The following is a 16,445-nucleotide window of genomic DNA, read 5'->3' as shown; positions in this document are numbered from 1 at the left end:
AACTGAGCAGGTCAGAGGACTGACAGTGTTGGTCACCCAAGAATGAGGCAGCTTCCCCTGAGGTGCCAAGTCCCAGAAGATAAATGAGTAAAGGTCAGACAGACAGACAGAAAATATTCCACTCTGGAGTCAGTAGAAGCTGTTGGTTTCACTGGGCTTTGGATGCTGTCATTTATTTCATCCAATATCCAGAGTTAAAATTATCCTGCTCCTCCTGATGCTCAGATATCAATACCTCTGCAGCCAAGGGACACTCAGAGAGCAGAGTTATCACTTTATGTGCAAGTGCCTCAGCAGGGTAAAAACCTGGATTTAATTGGGAGAACAAAAATTGTTCTCCCCAATTGCTTGAGTGAAAGGTTGGTCAAAGGGAAGGACATAGGATAACTCCAGCTTTTATCATGGAATGCCAGAATGGTTTGGGTTGGAAGGGACCTTAAAGCTCATGCAGTCCCACCCCTGCCATGGGCAGGGACACTGTCCACTGTCCTGATGCCCTGTGCAGGCTGCCCTAGAGCAGAGGCTGGATGGAGTTTCAGAGTAAAGAGGATTTACTCAAAGGATCTCCTCAATGGACCCACTTTGGACAGCACAAGAGCCCAGCCAGGGCTGCACCCAAGATGAACCAAAATGGTCCCAAAATGGACAACCAGTCACAAACCAGTCTCACTTTTATAAGTTCTGCTCCATTTGCACCTTGCAGTTCATTGTCCCATTCCAGCTTTAGCCCAGGCAGTCCCACCCTGCTTGTTTTTCTCTCTCCAGCCCAAGGTGTTTGTGCTCTTGGGCTGAGATTTGGGTCATTTGCCTTTTGTCCCAAGCTAGAGAAGGAATTGTTTTGTCTCCCTACTCTGTGAAGAGAGCTCACCATGCCCTGATATGAAGCCCAGACCCACACACTAAAGCAGCTCAGAATCTGAAAAATACAAAAGCTAAACCTGAGGCATCAATCCCAGGTTGCCCCAAGTCCCATCCAGTAACGCGTTCTCTTGGAACACATTGGATCCCTGCCCGTGGAATTGGGTAAATAACCCTGTAGGAATGAGTGGCTCTGCTGCAGTGAAATTCCCCCAGCTGAGAGCTGGAGAAGCGTGGCAGGAAGCAGGGCCTCACCTGCTGCTTTGGTTTTCAGGAGAGCTGAAGGCCTGCTGGGCTCCCCAATCCCAACGCTGTTGCTGGCGACCACGCGGAACTCGTACTCAACCCATGGGCTTAAATCTACCACAGTGGCTTTGTGAGTCCTGCCATTAATGACCTCAGGATCTGAAGGCAAACACGACACCATCAATGGGTTTTTGAGGTAATTAATGGTGCACACTAAATAAAAATTCCAAGGCAAGTCCTGGATTGCTCACCTGTGGCGACCGCCTGCCATCCCACCGAGAAGGGAGTCCTGGTCTGCACACTGTAGATCTGCACTGGGCTGTTGTTATCTGCTCCAGGCTTCCAGGATAACCCAGCAGTTGTGCTAGAAACATGTTCAACTTTAACATCTTCTGGTGGACCTGGAGGGCCTGACACGATCAGCATTTTAAGAGGAAGGTATTGGGAAGAGAAGATTCACCGCTGGAATGGGTTGGGCAACTCTTACTTTCTCAACTCAGAGGAATTATTCATGAAGCTGCAGTGTCATAAAAGCTGCACAATCCCTAAATGATGGCTCCATGCCTGGATTACATTTTTATGAGTCAGGAAAATTAATGTCTGGATGTCGCTAACATGAAAACTACAAACAAAGGAATGATTTCTTCTTTGTGTCTGACAAAGAAAGGCACCCAGTGTTGTCTTTTGTTGAACCATTGAACAGTCTGAGAATTCCTACTGAATTCAATCAAAACTGAGGTTCAGAAGGAATGCAGGATGCTGCACTACACAAGTTTCTGATTTCTCCTAGGGTTTACAGACCGGCTCCCATGACAGCATTTCCTCACTGCTGGCAGTAAAAAGCTGAGTTAGAAAATATTATTTCATATTATCTCCAAATAGGGGAAAGGAATGAGGTATTTTGTTTTTCCCAGCCTGCACAGTGACCCAGAGATGCCTGAAGGAAACAAAAACACTGCTGAAATTAAAGGATTTCCCTCCCATCTGTGTAGCACAAAATTTTTGCCAAAGAGACCAGGGCAGAACTGCAGAGGTTCCCCTGGGTTGGCTGAACACCAGGACCATGCGGCCACAAATTTGGGGCCAAGAGTAAAAGAAAGAGAGCGTTTCACTAATGAGATTTGGAATTGACATCCTAGGAATCATTTAAACAACAGCTGATGTTAAGAATTCCTAATTCCTCTGGAAGATAAGTGTGTCTCCCTTACAGACATACCTCTCACAATTATCTCTGCTGTTGCAGATTGACTGTCTAAAGAAGTTTGCACCATGCACACATATTTCCCAGAATGATGCAGTTGAATATTTCTTATCATCAAATCCCCAGAAGATTCCTGGAGAGATTTAAAAAAATAAAAAGGTAAACTAATCACTCACAACATGCTTTCCATACTGGGCATTTTTATAAATTGCTCAATATTAATACAAAATTCAGCTTTTAAATTAAAATATTCATAGCTATCATCAGTTTCTTTCATGGGGACATTTTTATTATGGCTTCACAAATAACTCAAGCGCCTTTATGAAATTTAGGGAAGAAAAATAAATGTTTGCAGCCGTTGTAAAGAAACAGTGATTTGCCAGGCACATAAACAGCCAGGGAGGAATTATGATAAACACTCGTGTCGTGTAAAGACTGTGGCGAAGAGTTTCATGAAGTGAATTTGGGAAACTCACCCTTCCAATCCTTTCAAAGTGATGGATTCCCCTGCTCAAATCAATCCTCTGGCCATTGAATGACCATGAGAAGGCCACGTCCAGGGAGGGGTCGTGGGACACCTGGCATGGCAGGACAATGCTCTCTCCAACCGTTGCATCTGTGTCAGAGGGGGGAATCGTGATCACAGTCCTTTCTGAGGAGACAAAAAAAATGTATATATTTTTAATTAAAATACTTATAAAAATAGCAGCTATTGAAGGAGGTTTGTGCCATTTGGGAAATGATTTCAAACTGGCCCAAATGTTCTGTAATAAAGGGAATTAATTCTCTGTAATATAGAGATTATTTTAGACCACTCCTATGGCAGTACCATGGCCACATTGTGTGCCTGAGTGAGGACCCTAAATTATTTTATATTTATATTAGGAACACTCTAAATTATACTACATCATAAAGCCCATAATCAATAGTTATGATTTCAGTCAAAAACTTCAGACTTCTCTTAAAAACGTGCTCATGGTTCTCCAAACTTGAAGAATCCTCCTGGCCAAAAACTGCAGCAAAAGCAAAACTGCTGCTCATCTCCACTTACTTTAGAATTGACATCCTTAATCTGTATTAATGTCAGTGGCACTTTACTCCACAGGACTGCTCAAGTTACAGCTTCAAAGACGTTCCCAGGCAGGAAAATTATTTATTTGATAATTTTTAACCCATTACATTGAGACCCAAACTTGCAGCTCTTCTGAAGGGAAGTATCAGCTCACTGAAGGGGAAAGAAATGGGTTTATATGGCTGCACTTTTGTTGATATGACTGGCAGACAGATTAGAGATAACAACCACTTTGTTGTAAGCAATTCCCTTGAATAAAGCTTTTGTGCATGCAAGTGTTGTAAAGTGATGAGAATTTAGACACGTAGAAAATGAGAGCAGAATCACTTCAACAATATTAATATGATCTGAAAATAATGTGAGAGGAGGAGAAGGAAATGTACACGAGGTGGGTTAGTTCAATGCTTAACTCCAGAATTTAGGTGATTCTTAAATCACAGAATTTTGGGAAGGTTTGGGTTGGAAAGGACCTAAAATCCAATTCAGTGACACCCCTGCCATGACAGGGACACCTCCCACTGCCCCAGGGTGCTCCAAGCCCCGTCCAACCTGGCCTTGGACACTGCTGTTATCATAACAAATCTCCTTTATTATTGGCCTGAAGCTGTTTACTTCCACCAAATAAATCTTGAAAATTGTCCTTTTGGGACTTACACTGGCTTTTGGGCATGAGGTGTGTTTTTTAGTAGTGATAACAAAAACTAAATTAATTTATTGTGGTATTCCCATCTTCTTGCACCTCTTGTTGTATCCTCCTCATGCCCACTAATGCAGAATGTTCACCTGGGTGATATTTTTTATTTCTTTTATGGGCTTGTCTTCAAAACTTTTATCTCAAATACTTTTAAAAGCTTCTTAAAAGCTCTTGGTTCTGCCTTATCCATCTATCTTGCTTAGCAACAGCAAACATGCATTATATGGCAAATCCCATTCCAGAGGAGAAAAGAGGGGAGATGTGAGTGCTGGAGGTGTAATAAAGACTTCTCCCACAAAGAATAAACAACTCAATGAGCAGCAATAAACTTAATTTGCACATTAGCTATGCTTTCCCAAGTTCTGACATTTCAGTTGAAAATAATGCTGAAGCAATGAGGCCTATAATTGAACAGCCCAAACTTCTCCAGAGGGGAAACAAAAACAAATGTTCCCTGCAAACAAGATCATTTTTATACCATGTTGTTACTTGGTGTTTTAATAAACTTCATAAATGCCAAACAAAATAGAGTTCTTTTTTTTTCTTTTTTTTTTTTTTTTCATGTTTTAATGGGATTTTCCCATATTGCCATAATGTATGGGGCATGTGAAAGGGGGAGAACTTTAATGAGGTCAGAGCTGCAGAAACCCTGAAGTTCTTGGTGCTTTGATTGCTGGCTGTGCTGCAGCCCCATCCCAGGTCACACTCTGAGCTGGATCAGTGCTAATTGCTCTGTCAGAAGGTGAATATTTAAAATATTTTTGCCAGATGCAAATTTAAGGAGGAGCTCACACTGTAGGATACAGCACCATTCTGATACTGCTGAAGAGAAGGATATCAAAATAAAATAGTTACAAAATCAGAGAATCTTGGGTTGGAAGGGTTTCTGAAGCTCATTCAGTCCACAAAAGAAGGAAATGCTGAAATACCTTTCACAATGAGGTTCCCTGAGTTTCTGGCAGTTCCAAACTGGTTTGTGGCCACACAAGTGTAAAGCCCAGCATCCACCTTGGAGATGTTGGAGATCCTGAGGCTGCCATCCTCCAGGAGCATCACCCTGGGGAAAAACAGACAAAATGGAACCACGGAATCCCAGAGTGGCTTGGGTTTGATGGGATCTTAAAGCTCATCCCACCCCTGCCATGGACAGGACAGGGACAGGGACACCTTGCACCAGCCCAGGTGGCCCCAAGCCCTGTCCAACCTGGCCTTGGAACTTCTAGGGATGGAAAATCCACAATTTCCTGGGCCGCAATAGGAAAATAGAAATAAAAAAGACTTCTGGCAGAGGAATAGTAACAGAAATGCAATGCTACTTTTAATATTTAAATATTTATTATTTTAATATTTCCATTATGATTTTTCTCTTCTACAGCAAGCTGAATCTGTGTTAACTGATTTTTGCCTCTTCTACTTATTAATTTCTATATTAGAAATGTTTTATTGGCAAACTGGGGTTGGTCATTCACTTCTCCGGGTGACTTTCTTACAGCAAAATCTGAAATCTCAAGAAAAAGTCAAAAGACTCAACTTGCTAGTTACTTGTGTTCTATTTTACCATGGTTTTGTAGTTTTTTGGGGTCTTTTTACAGATCCCAGTGCTCCTAAGCCAAGCTAAGGTTGTATGTGAGCCCAGCTGCCCGTGGAGTTCTGTCAGCATTATTAAAAGATATTATCAGACTGGCTGAGGTGCTCAAATGCCACCTCACAAGCCAAGGAGCCAAATCAAACCCCTCACTGTCTCACGGGGCCCCCAAACCACCCTGGAGTCTCTGAGTTGTTTATATCAGTGTGCAGAGAATTGGGGAAATTGCATTTAATGGTAATTTCAGGATTACTCCTGGCTTTTATGGACAAAATTAATTTTTGAGCTTGTTCCTATTTTATTTTTTCATGTTATTGAGATGCTTTGGGATGTAAGTCAGGACAAGGATTGGGTGTGATTTCCTGGGATAAGCTGTCACTGTGCCTGGCACCCTTCTGCTGTCACATACAAGGGCAGAACTTCAGGATTTTGGGATTTTCTACAGAATCACACAGAACACACATCCAAAAGTAGAGGATTTTCAAATCACAGCTGAATTAGTAATGAAATTTAGCACAGAAAATATTTTTCTGTCATAATTTGGTTTTTTTTCCCCCAGTTCTTCAACATCCACATGGTAAATGTGGAACTTGAACAAATTTTTTTCTGAATTTAGAAGAAATTTAGGACATGAAGGTCCTGGAAGTTTCATAAAAATGGGTTCAGGGCCCCTGTGTGCACCTCCTCTTGCCACTAAGCTCAGTCCTCAAGAGGCATCAGAGAATCTGCACCCAATGCCACATTTCCTTACACTCAAAAAAATTCAGTGTAAGCCACAACTCCACAGGAAACCAGGCTCCATTCACTCACAGCAGCACTGCATCATTTTTTATATCCCTCATTTAATTGACATTTAACTCTAATACAAGGCTCCTTTCATAAAATAGAAAATATCTAATTCATGCATCACAGCTTGGGTATTTAATATTTATTACTAACAACATAAGATTGGGTGATGTACTGAATTATTAAAGGAAATGAACAATCACAAGAGCAGAAGTCGGGGCTGGCAGCAGCATCAGAACCATTAAACACACTAAAAAAACCCTATCACAGTGTGTTTCTGTTTCCCATTCTGGCATTTATACATTTGTAACTGCAAGTGGAACACACATCAGCCCTTGTCCTGCTCCTGTCACACCTCCCAACAGCTCAGCTGGGAAGGAGAAACACTAAACTTGGATTTCTGCTGATCTTCTGGCTTATATCCCCCTAATTTCACATGTCCCACCATCATCTGACCTTTCCCTGTGGGAATTCATAAAATTAGAGGGAAAATTAAAATTAAAATTAAGCAGATCTTAACAAAGATCTGCTGCTGAGCAGGGCAGGGTGGATTTGGGACCAGGACAATCAGAGATGTCCCTGTGCAGCTGGGAGGGGAAGGGATTTAGGGTTCAGTGAAAAATCTTTGTTTCCTTGGCAATAATCACCAGGTGCTGCAGCAGCTCTGGGTTTGCCACTTGTGGTACAGTGAGGGAATAAGTTCAGGTTTAATAATCCATCATTTTGAACAGGAACTGAGCAAAATAGGAGGAGGCAAAGCTCCCTCCTCAATACAGAGATGTGTCAGCTGAAGGTATTGTTTGGATAAGGAAGGGGGAATGAAGTTGTGCCAGGGGAGGGTCAGGTTGGATTTTTGGGAAAGGTTCATTCCCAGAGGGTTCTGGCACTGCCCAGGCTGCCCAGGGAACGGGCACAGCCCCAGAGCTCCAGGAGCCTCTGGAAAACCCTCCCAGGGATGCCCAGGGGGGATTTGGGGTGTCTGTGCAGGGCCAGGAGCTGGATCTTGGCACCTGGGGCAGTTTCTGATCCTTGTGGGTCCCTTCCAGCTGAGGATATTCCATGATTCTGTGATCCCATGAACTGAGCTGGTGTCATGTCACAGACATCTTTTTATGAAAAATTCTTTTTTTAGGATTTTTCCCTCCTGAGAAGCTGTGAGGCCTCAGGAACAAAATGCAAACATTGGTTATCTGCTGCTGTGGGATGCAACAGGTGCATCTGTGATTGGTCTCATGGGGTTGTTTCTAATTAATGGCCAATCACAGTCAGCTGGCTCAGACACAGAGCCCGAGCCACAAACCTTTGTTAGCATTACTTCCTTTCTATTCTTAGCTAGCCTTCTGATGAAATCTTTTCTTCTATTCTTTTACTATCATTTTAATGTAATATATATCATAAAATAATAAATCAGCCTTCTGGAACATGGAGTCAGATCCTTGTCTCTTCCCTCAACATAAGACCCCTGTGAACACGGTCACAGTGTCACAGATGTGCATCAACAGCAGCCCTGGGTCCTCTCCCTCACCCACCTCTGGCTGTTCCAAAGGCAGCTTTGAGCATGAAGAAACATTTCCAAGTATTCTCCTTTTGCCTCTGCAATATTTTTTGCATTAATGATGCTTTTCTCCCCATCAGCTTGCACCAACCACCAGAAAAACTGCTGGTGATAAAACAGGGGATGCAATTGGGTGGCTGGGTAACATATGGTGTTCATCAAACAGTATCCAAAGAGATTCCAGTGTGAATCAGCAAATGTTCATAAATTGGGCACCTGAATAATAATTCATAACAAGCCACCTCAGTGTCTTTCTCTCCATCAAATATTGATGACCTGTTACTTTTACTGCAGTTGCACCTAAAAGCTCTTAGGTGCAAATTAAAATCCAGAAGTGGCATAAAGCAAAAAAAATAAAAAAAGACAATCTCCAACCCCAAAAGCTTCAGTGTAGGTAAATACACAGGAAAAAACAGTCAGTAAAATACAGAATAGCAAAGGGGAGAAGCTTTGAAAGCTCCATCTTAGCCCCTGTGGATTCTGATTACAGCTTTTCCACTGAAGTTTGGTCATGCCTCAGATTTTTCATCCCTGTATTCTTCATGATGAATTGAGACCTTGATAATTCCCATCTCTCTCATTTAGCCACTAAGAGGGGTTTGTACCCACTCAGGAGCTGGCAGTGTCACGTTTGATCTGAAGAAATGCTGCTCTGAAACAATATTTCAATGGCTGGGCAGGCTGAGGATGGAATGGCTCTTTTAATGGATCAAAAAGGAGCTTAGCAGAGAGAAAATCTGCTAAATAAAAGCTCCTGAGTTGTTTGAAACAGGTCACGCTACCTAACAACAATTAGAGCGAGCAGTAAATAAGACACTCAGGCAGAATATGTGTAACAGCACAAAGAACTCCACTGTAATTAGTTTAGTGGGGAAAGGAATGAAAAAAAATGTTTTTAAAAAGTGAGAAATTTCCAGCTGTCCTGAGGTCTGGGATAGGAGAGAGATGGGAAAACAGAGCACAGCAGAAAACCAAGATGATGCATTTCAAATGCAAGAAAAAAACCAACAAATGTGAAATGCTGCCCCAGGTGCCAAGAACAGCAACGTTGCCCTAAACTCCCTCAGAGCCAGGACTGTGTGCCCTGGGTGGGTTCAGGGGGCTGCACTTTGTCCTCTCCCATTTCTCTCCCAAATCAGGGAGCTGTGATGCACAAGGCCGTGGGAATATTGTCTTTAATGGGCTTTGGATCAAGCTCTGACAAATGGTTTAAAAAGAAGCTGTGAAAGGCACGTCTCACCTGCTGGAAACCATTCCTTTTCACAACATTTGAGGCTGTGTGAAGGCTATAGATAATAATTCTTAGCAGCTGCATCACAAGACAAGGTAATTCCAAGTGCTGTGACGAGACAGAAAAGTTTAACTTGTCCAACACAATGCAAGGAGAATATTCTGCCTGCCAGGAAAACTGGACTTCTCTCAATAAGTAAATAAATGCCTGTCAAGGGCCCAAAAGCACAAGATGTGAAGCAGATCTGATAAATGCAGAGCTGTGAAAGACGGAGGAGAAGGAAGAACTCAGGGCCCAGCTGAGTTCATAAAGCTCTGAGGCACCAAGGGATTGCTTAAGCCCAGCCTAACTCTAGGTTGGCATTTCTGACTTACAAAATGCTTAACTCCTGATCAGAGTCCTGCTTTCTCCTGTCCTCCTGCCTGGTTCTACCTCTGGGTGAGCAGCTTAATTAAACAAAGCTGCTGTGAGCAAAAGAAGAGATGAAAATCCAGTTCTGACTATTCGTGCAAAGTTCCTGCACAGAGGGCAAGTGGGGAATACACAGAAATATTATCCCATGTGGAATTGTGGAATGGTTTGGGTTGGAAGGGACCCAAAGATCATCCAGTTCCATGGGCAGGGTCATCTTCCACTGTCCCAGATTGTTCCAAGCCCCATCCAGCCTGGCCTTGGCACTGCCAGGCATCCAGGGGCAGCCTGTGCCTGCATTTTGTCACCAGCAATGTAAAATATTTCTTCCTCATTCCTAATCTGACCTGACTCTCTTTCACTTTAAACCCACCAGATATAAATATTGAAATTCCCCTCTGAGTGCCTCCATCAGGAGATGAGCTCCATGTGCAGTCAGGAAAACAAACAGCTTCCCTGGGATCTGCTGGAGCCAGAGCTCCGTGTGATGTTCAAAAAGAAGAGTTTGCAAAGTTTGTGCAGAAGCCAGAGGCTGTGGGGAAGAGGTGAGAGCTCATTAAAATTGTCACACATACTTTTTTAAGTAAAGAACTTGAGAAATCAAGCAGGGATGATAGGTGCAGCTTTTAATTAACCAGGCCAAACAAACCATCTCCGAGTGTGTTGTCTCGTGTGAACAAAAGATTGTTGATGGCTATTTGTTTTGATCTTAAGAGCATGAAAGAACAATATGTATTTAACAAGGCTGATGGAAGAAATAAAATCTGAGAAAAGAAAGAGGTGTCAAGTCATTAGATTTAAAAGTGCAGCAGGGGTAGCTTTGTGCACTGCTGCATTGTTCAGCCAATGTGTTTTTGGGAGAGGGGGATGTTAATTCATGGATATGAAATGCATGGATTCAAACAGCAAAGGGCTTTGAAATCCCCATCAAAATCTTGAGCTGGATCTGTGTAAAACTGGGTGGATTCTGCAGCTTTCAGCACTGCCAGAAGGGCAGCTCTCCCTTCGAGGGTGTAATTCTTTTCCAAATAAAGTAACCCTGGTACTTTGTACAGATTCCCTCTCCTTGTCTCCTGTCTGCTCTCACATCTGACACCTCCCAGCCTTATTGAAGCCTCATCACGGCGCTGTGCTGATAAAAAGAGAGGAATCTGGATCTGATGAAATCAGAGGCAAAGTAATTTTTATTATCTGAGAAATCCTATTTGAAACCATGTCTGCTCAGCCTCCCTTAGCTGCTCAGGAGCAAACCCCCTCTTTATTTCCAGGCTGTGCAAAGAGATATATTGTTTATAAATTTCTCCAGACATGCTGCCAGACACTGAGACAATATCTGACTCCTCTAATTTTACCAAGATTGAGGAGCAGGAGAGGCTGCATTAAAAACTACAAAGGGAAGTGAGTGAGGGGCAGAAAGATGAGCACAACTCCCAAACGAGTTGGAATTAGCAGTGATTTATGCAGATGGAAATGTGAGCAAAGTTTGGCTGAGTGAATGACTTGTCCCTGCTGCTGACAGCCCTGGTATTTTTGAAAAGGTCCCACTGAATCCCATCTGAGATCTGACTGTCTGTATCATATGTTAATGATCTTTGTACCTGTTTATTCTATTCTGAGCATAATTTGTATGCTAATAGTGTTGCCATTTAATAAACTGCGCTTAAAAAGATTTTCCTTATCTGCATGCTGATATAAATGAGCTTCAGGGTTGACTGACAATTAACTGGGAATCAAATAAATGTCATTATAATCTTTTAACTATTTGGATCAAAACACAATCCAGCTGAATGGTCTTATTAAAATATTGTAGAAAATAATATTATTAGAAACTATTTCATGTGATGCTAGAAGTCTTCCATCCTATTTCTTAAAATTCTCCCCTCTTCCTAAAAATAGAATTATTTTTACATCAAATCCCTGCAATTGGGACCACAAATATTTATTTATGTAAATATATACAGCCATCTGAACTGAGCTGTACTCCATCACACAGATTCCAGAGAAAACACAGGATTTTCAGGAGCTGCTGCTGCCTTGAACATAAAATAGCAAAAATCGTTTTGCCCTGTCTGTAACACACTCAAGGATTAAATGTGAGGCAGATGTTCCTCTGCGATGGCCAAGGGAAAAAAGTGACAAAAGCACCCAAATGTGCCCAAATGTCTTGTAGTGACACGTCCCAGAGCTGGCAGCCAGGGAATACTGGGCAACAGCACCTCTGTGTGTATGGGAAAGAAAAGCAGAAAAGGAGCAGAACTGCCAAATAAAACAGCTGCCAATTTCTTTATCTTCCAAGTTCTGCTGGTTTTATGAAATCTTTGTAACTCCACTACATCAGACAAAAGCTGTTCCAGTGCAGAATGGGATGTCCTCACTGCCACTATCCTAATCCCACCATCAATCATCATTTTTATGATCCAGGCACTATCAGGAGCTCTGACTCAGCCCTTCACACAACAAAATTCACTCCAGATGTAAAACAAAGCCCTTAATATGGGATTTTAGTAGAATTTAACCAGTACAAAAGGCCCTGAATTGCCCTCTGTGTGGGAGTTTCATTCACTTGCAGGAAGCTGCTTCCCTCTCTCCTTGTCAGAACACATTTCAGGAGCACAAAACAATAAAACCTGCTGGTAACCTTACAGAATTCTGTCCACACAACAAGCAGCTGACACCAGCATGGCCCTGCTTGGATTTCAGAAACCCTGGAATAGAATCAGAGACCAAAAATGCCCAAAACAGAATCAGAGAATGCCAGGATGGTTTGGAGTGGAAGGGACCTTAAAACTCATCCCATTCCACCCATGCCACGGGCAGGGACAAATTCCCCTACCCCAGGGTGCTCCAAACCCCATCCAGCCAGGTTTCCTGCAGGTCCAGGGGGAGCCCAACCAACAGGAACAAGAAATTAGTGCATTTTTTCCAAATTTGGAGCATGTTTTCCAAATTTGGTGAATGTTGTCCAAATTTGGAGCATGTTTTCCATATTTGGTGCATGCTTTCCAAATTTGGTGCATGATTTCCAAATATGGTGCAGGTTTTCCATATTTGGTGTATATTTTCCCAATCTGGTGCATGGTTTCCAAATATGGTGCATGTTTTCCAAATTTGGTGCATGTTGTCCAAATCTGGTGCAGGTTTTCCGCATTTGGTGTATGTTTTCCAAATTTGGAGCATGTTTTCCAATTTGGTGCATGTTATCCAAATTTGGGTCATGCTTTCCAAATTTGGTGTATGCTTCCCAAATCTGATGCATGTTTTCCAAGTTTGGTGCATGTTTTCCATCCCACACTGGCATTTTTGGATGCTGCAGCAACACCATCAGCAGCAACGATGTGCATGGCGGCACAACTTGGACTGGAAGAGAGGCACAGAAGGTAGAATTCTCTCATTACTTTTTTTTCCTGCAAACTCTAATTAGGAACCTTGATTCCCAGCCTGCTCAGTGGAAAAAAATCCAGTGAGATTGTCTGGCTTTGGATGGAATCCTGAACATCCAGAAAATATGCATGGAGCAGGGACAGGACACTGGAAGGGAGAGAGGACACAGCACTGACACTCACTGGGGGCTGGATTATTGCAATTCCTTTTGAAGGGAAGAGTGGCAGATTTCCTGGGACATCTCAGCAAGCAGGACAGCCCCTTGGAAAGGCTTCCCTTAACAATGCTGTCAGAACTTGAGTGGGAACAATTTCAAATTGCATTAGAGAGGTGTCCTGCAGAGGGGAGTTGGAATAAATCCTCTTTTTCACGTGAGAACATCTGCTTCATTTGCTTCCTCCATGCTCCCATTGTCTGGTGTGCTAAACACTGGCACTGAGCACTCAGCAGTGCAGGGTGAAATTAGGTTTGTTGGCTTGTTCTGTTGTGAAACTCTCCAAGAAGAGAGGAAAAACCCTTTTCTGCTGTCTTCCCCTGCCCCAATATCCTCTGGCTGCTGCCTGGGTCAGGTAGCAATGGGGGTCCCCTCCTGCCTCCTCGTTACTCTGCAGTACCTTGACTTCAAATGGAAACAGAACAGAGGGAGAAGAAAGTGGAGAAACAAAGGAAAATAAGATAAAGAAGGAAAAAATAAAGTATTTCTTTTTTTCTTCCCATCATCTGCGCTCGTTCTTCCTTCTCCTTATCTCCCTCCTCATCTTTCAGTCAAAGTTTCCATTCCCCTGCCTTCACTCTCAGTGTGGGGAACAAGAATAAAATAACCAGAAAGATGGAGAAGAAGGAAAGACTGAAGGCACTTCAGGAGAGTTTGGGGTGTTTTCTGACAAGCCTTTGGTTGTAAAACTTCTGCCAAAATCAGCAGTTCTGGTGATTCCTGTGGCTGCTGCCAGGTGTGATGCTCCTCCCAGATCCAGTGGCACTGGAAAATGCTCACAACCAACACCAAAACCAGACAAACTTCCCTGCTGAGAGCAAATCAATCCTCAGTAAATGCATTGGAACTGCCTCTCCCAGTTCTGTGCAATTCCCTTCTGTTTTCTGTCTGAAACCAGAACCACTGGATATTTTTAGCTAGAAAATCCTTCCTGCAGCTCTCAGCATTCCCTGGGAAATGGTGTGATGGTGGGGTTTGTCTGGTTAGCACCAAATGTGCTGTGACACTGGGGTTTCAGAGATAAAAGGCACCTCTAAACAGCAACCCCAGGTTTTGTAGGAGTTTTCATGTTTTAAAGAGTAACTTCAGACCAAACACCGGAAGCAGGCAGGTAAATCTGTGCTTTTAATTCCTGTCAGTCTGTTTGTAAGCAAGGAATGGAGCTGAAGTGATTAATCAAATTTAGCAGAGGTGGAATCAATCCCATTGGTTCTCCAGGCAAAAGTGGGATTTCATCAACAGATAAGCTTAATTTGTATTCGTGTTGACTTTCAGCAGTGGTGTCTGAGAGAGCTGGAATTGCTCTGATTGCTGGTGCCCACACTTCAAGTGCTCTATTTAAATACTAAAATAGGAAATGAACTTCTTTACAAGCACACAGACACTGATAAGATAGAAGGGTTAAGGCATCTCATCAAAGCTATGCAAAACTCCTCGTGGAGGAAAAGCAAGGAGGATAAAAACAGAGACACGCTTAATCCAGGCTTCAAAAACCAGACTTAAAAAATAAAATAGTAGTAAAATTAATAGCCCAGTGCTAGTCACCCAGCTGCATTGCTGTAGAAAGCTGGGAATAGAACAGTAAGTTCTGGAATATCATAAGAAAAATAGATTTTATATGGAACTTGGTATCTGCATGCAAATATCTGGGGTATTTTATGTGCAAGCAGGGGGTGAGGAAAGCAGGGTGGTTTGTGGCACTAAGCAGCCTGGCTCCTCTTTGCCTGTGCCACTCATCTACTTTGACTTAAGGCAGTTGTGGGTTTTTTCAGACACTGTGGATGGATTTCATTCCCTCAGCTTTGCTCATCTAAGTTTGGTGTCTCATTTGAGAGGGAGGCACCTGCCAAGAACAAGTAAATAACTCCCTTAGGCTGCATATTGACTTCAGCTAAAGAATAGTCAAGTGCCATCAATCTCCTCCTTTGTTAGCAGACTAGTGCAAATTTTAGAATTTTCTATCCATTTGGTCTTGATTCCTCCCCAAGCAGATTTTTCTTATTTATTTTTAAGGATAACGGATATTCTGAAGCTAAACCAACAGCATTGACATTCTGGTAATTGAAATGCTTCCCTGAAGTTTGCTGAACTGTCCTGACACATTTCTGCTCAAATTGGCTGGAGCTGAGATGCTGTTTCACAGACAATGCATTTTGTGTTTGATCACGCCATTGAGTGAGGACTTCTCCTGTTTACCAATAATCACAGCACAAGAAGAGCTGGGAGGGACCCACAAGGATCAGGATCCAACCCCAAAATCCCACCCTGGGCATCCCTGGGAGGGTTTTCCAAATTCTCCTGGAGCTCTGGGGCTGTGCCAGCACCTTCTAGGGGAAGAACCTTTCCCAAAAATCCAACCTAAACCTCTCCTGACGTGGTTCCACCCATTCCATGTCCCAGGGAACAGAGATTGGAGCTGCCTCTCAGAGGAGCTGCAGACTTTTTAACTCCCTGTTTGTCTAATTCTAATTTGTTTAATTCTAATTTGTCTAACTCCACAGACATAAAACAATCCTTTTCTCAAATAACGAAAAAAAAAAAAAAAAAAAGTTCAAATGTGTTAAAAGGCTGCTGGGTTTGGAATCTGGCTGTGAGCAGTGGAGGAGCAGAAGGAAAGCACAAGCAGGGAATGGTCCAGTGTGGGGTGGGAGAACAGATCCTAAGGAACAGATCCTAAGGAACAGGTCCTAAGGAAACAGATCCTAAGGAAACAGATCCTAAGGAACAGATCCTAAGGAAACAGATAGTAAGGAACAGATCCTAAGGAAACAGACAGTAAGGAACAGATCCTAAGGAAACCTGCTGGGTCCTGGCTGCTTCCCTGGCAGCAGGAGAACGCCTGGGCTCCAAGGGGCAGCTCCAGGAACTCAGCAATTCCCAGATACTCTTCAAGAACTCACTCAGCAATTCCCAGATCCTCCAGGAACTCAGCAATTCCCAGATAATTCCCTCACCCATCACAACATCTGCTCCGCTCACTTTCCATGGAATTTATGAAACACAGCTTCCCACCTCATTGCTTTCCCATGTTTCCTCAGATTAATGGCAGTAACCTGAGTGTAAAACACCAGAACCAAGAGTGCCACAGGACACAGAATTCACCAGCTGTATTTATGGCAGAGCATCCATTCCCATCCCTCACAGAGCTGGGACTGAGCTGTGTCCTACCAGCAAGACTTGGAGCCAACAAGTATTGAGCATATTTTATGAT

General features: G+C 43.0%; 1 protein-coding gene across 3 annotated transcripts in view; it reads right to left on the bottom strand.

Moving 5' to 3' along the window:
* Positions 1–16,445, bottom strand: part of CNTN6 (contactin 6) — a 129,358-nt gene that overhangs the window by 13,405 nt on the left and 99,508 nt on the right. For all 3 annotated transcript variants that reach the window (XM_063165041.1, XM_063165040.1, XM_063165042.1), the window contains 5 exons: positions 5,001–5,128; positions 2,782–2,957; positions 2,321–2,438; positions 1,356–1,514; positions 1,114–1,263 (listed from right to left, as the gene is read on the bottom strand). In XM_063165041.1, coding sequence (XP_063021111.1) covers positions 1,114–1,263; positions 1,356–1,514; positions 2,321–2,438; positions 2,782–2,957; positions 5,001–5,128 — 731 coding nt within the window. The remainder of the gene's footprint in view (positions 1–1,113; positions 1,264–1,355; positions 1,515–2,320; positions 2,439–2,781; positions 2,958–5,000; positions 5,129–16,445) is intronic.

This window comes from Melospiza melodia, chromosome 10 (assembly GCF_035770615.1).
Source record: "Melospiza melodia melodia isolate bMelMel2 chromosome 10, bMelMel2.pri, whole genome shotgun sequence".
NCBI lineage: Eukaryota > Metazoa > Chordata > Aves > Passeriformes > Passerellidae > Melospiza > Melospiza melodia.
The sequence above is the reverse complement of the archived record's forward strand: the minus strand, read 5'-3'. Positions and strand labels throughout refer to the sequence as shown.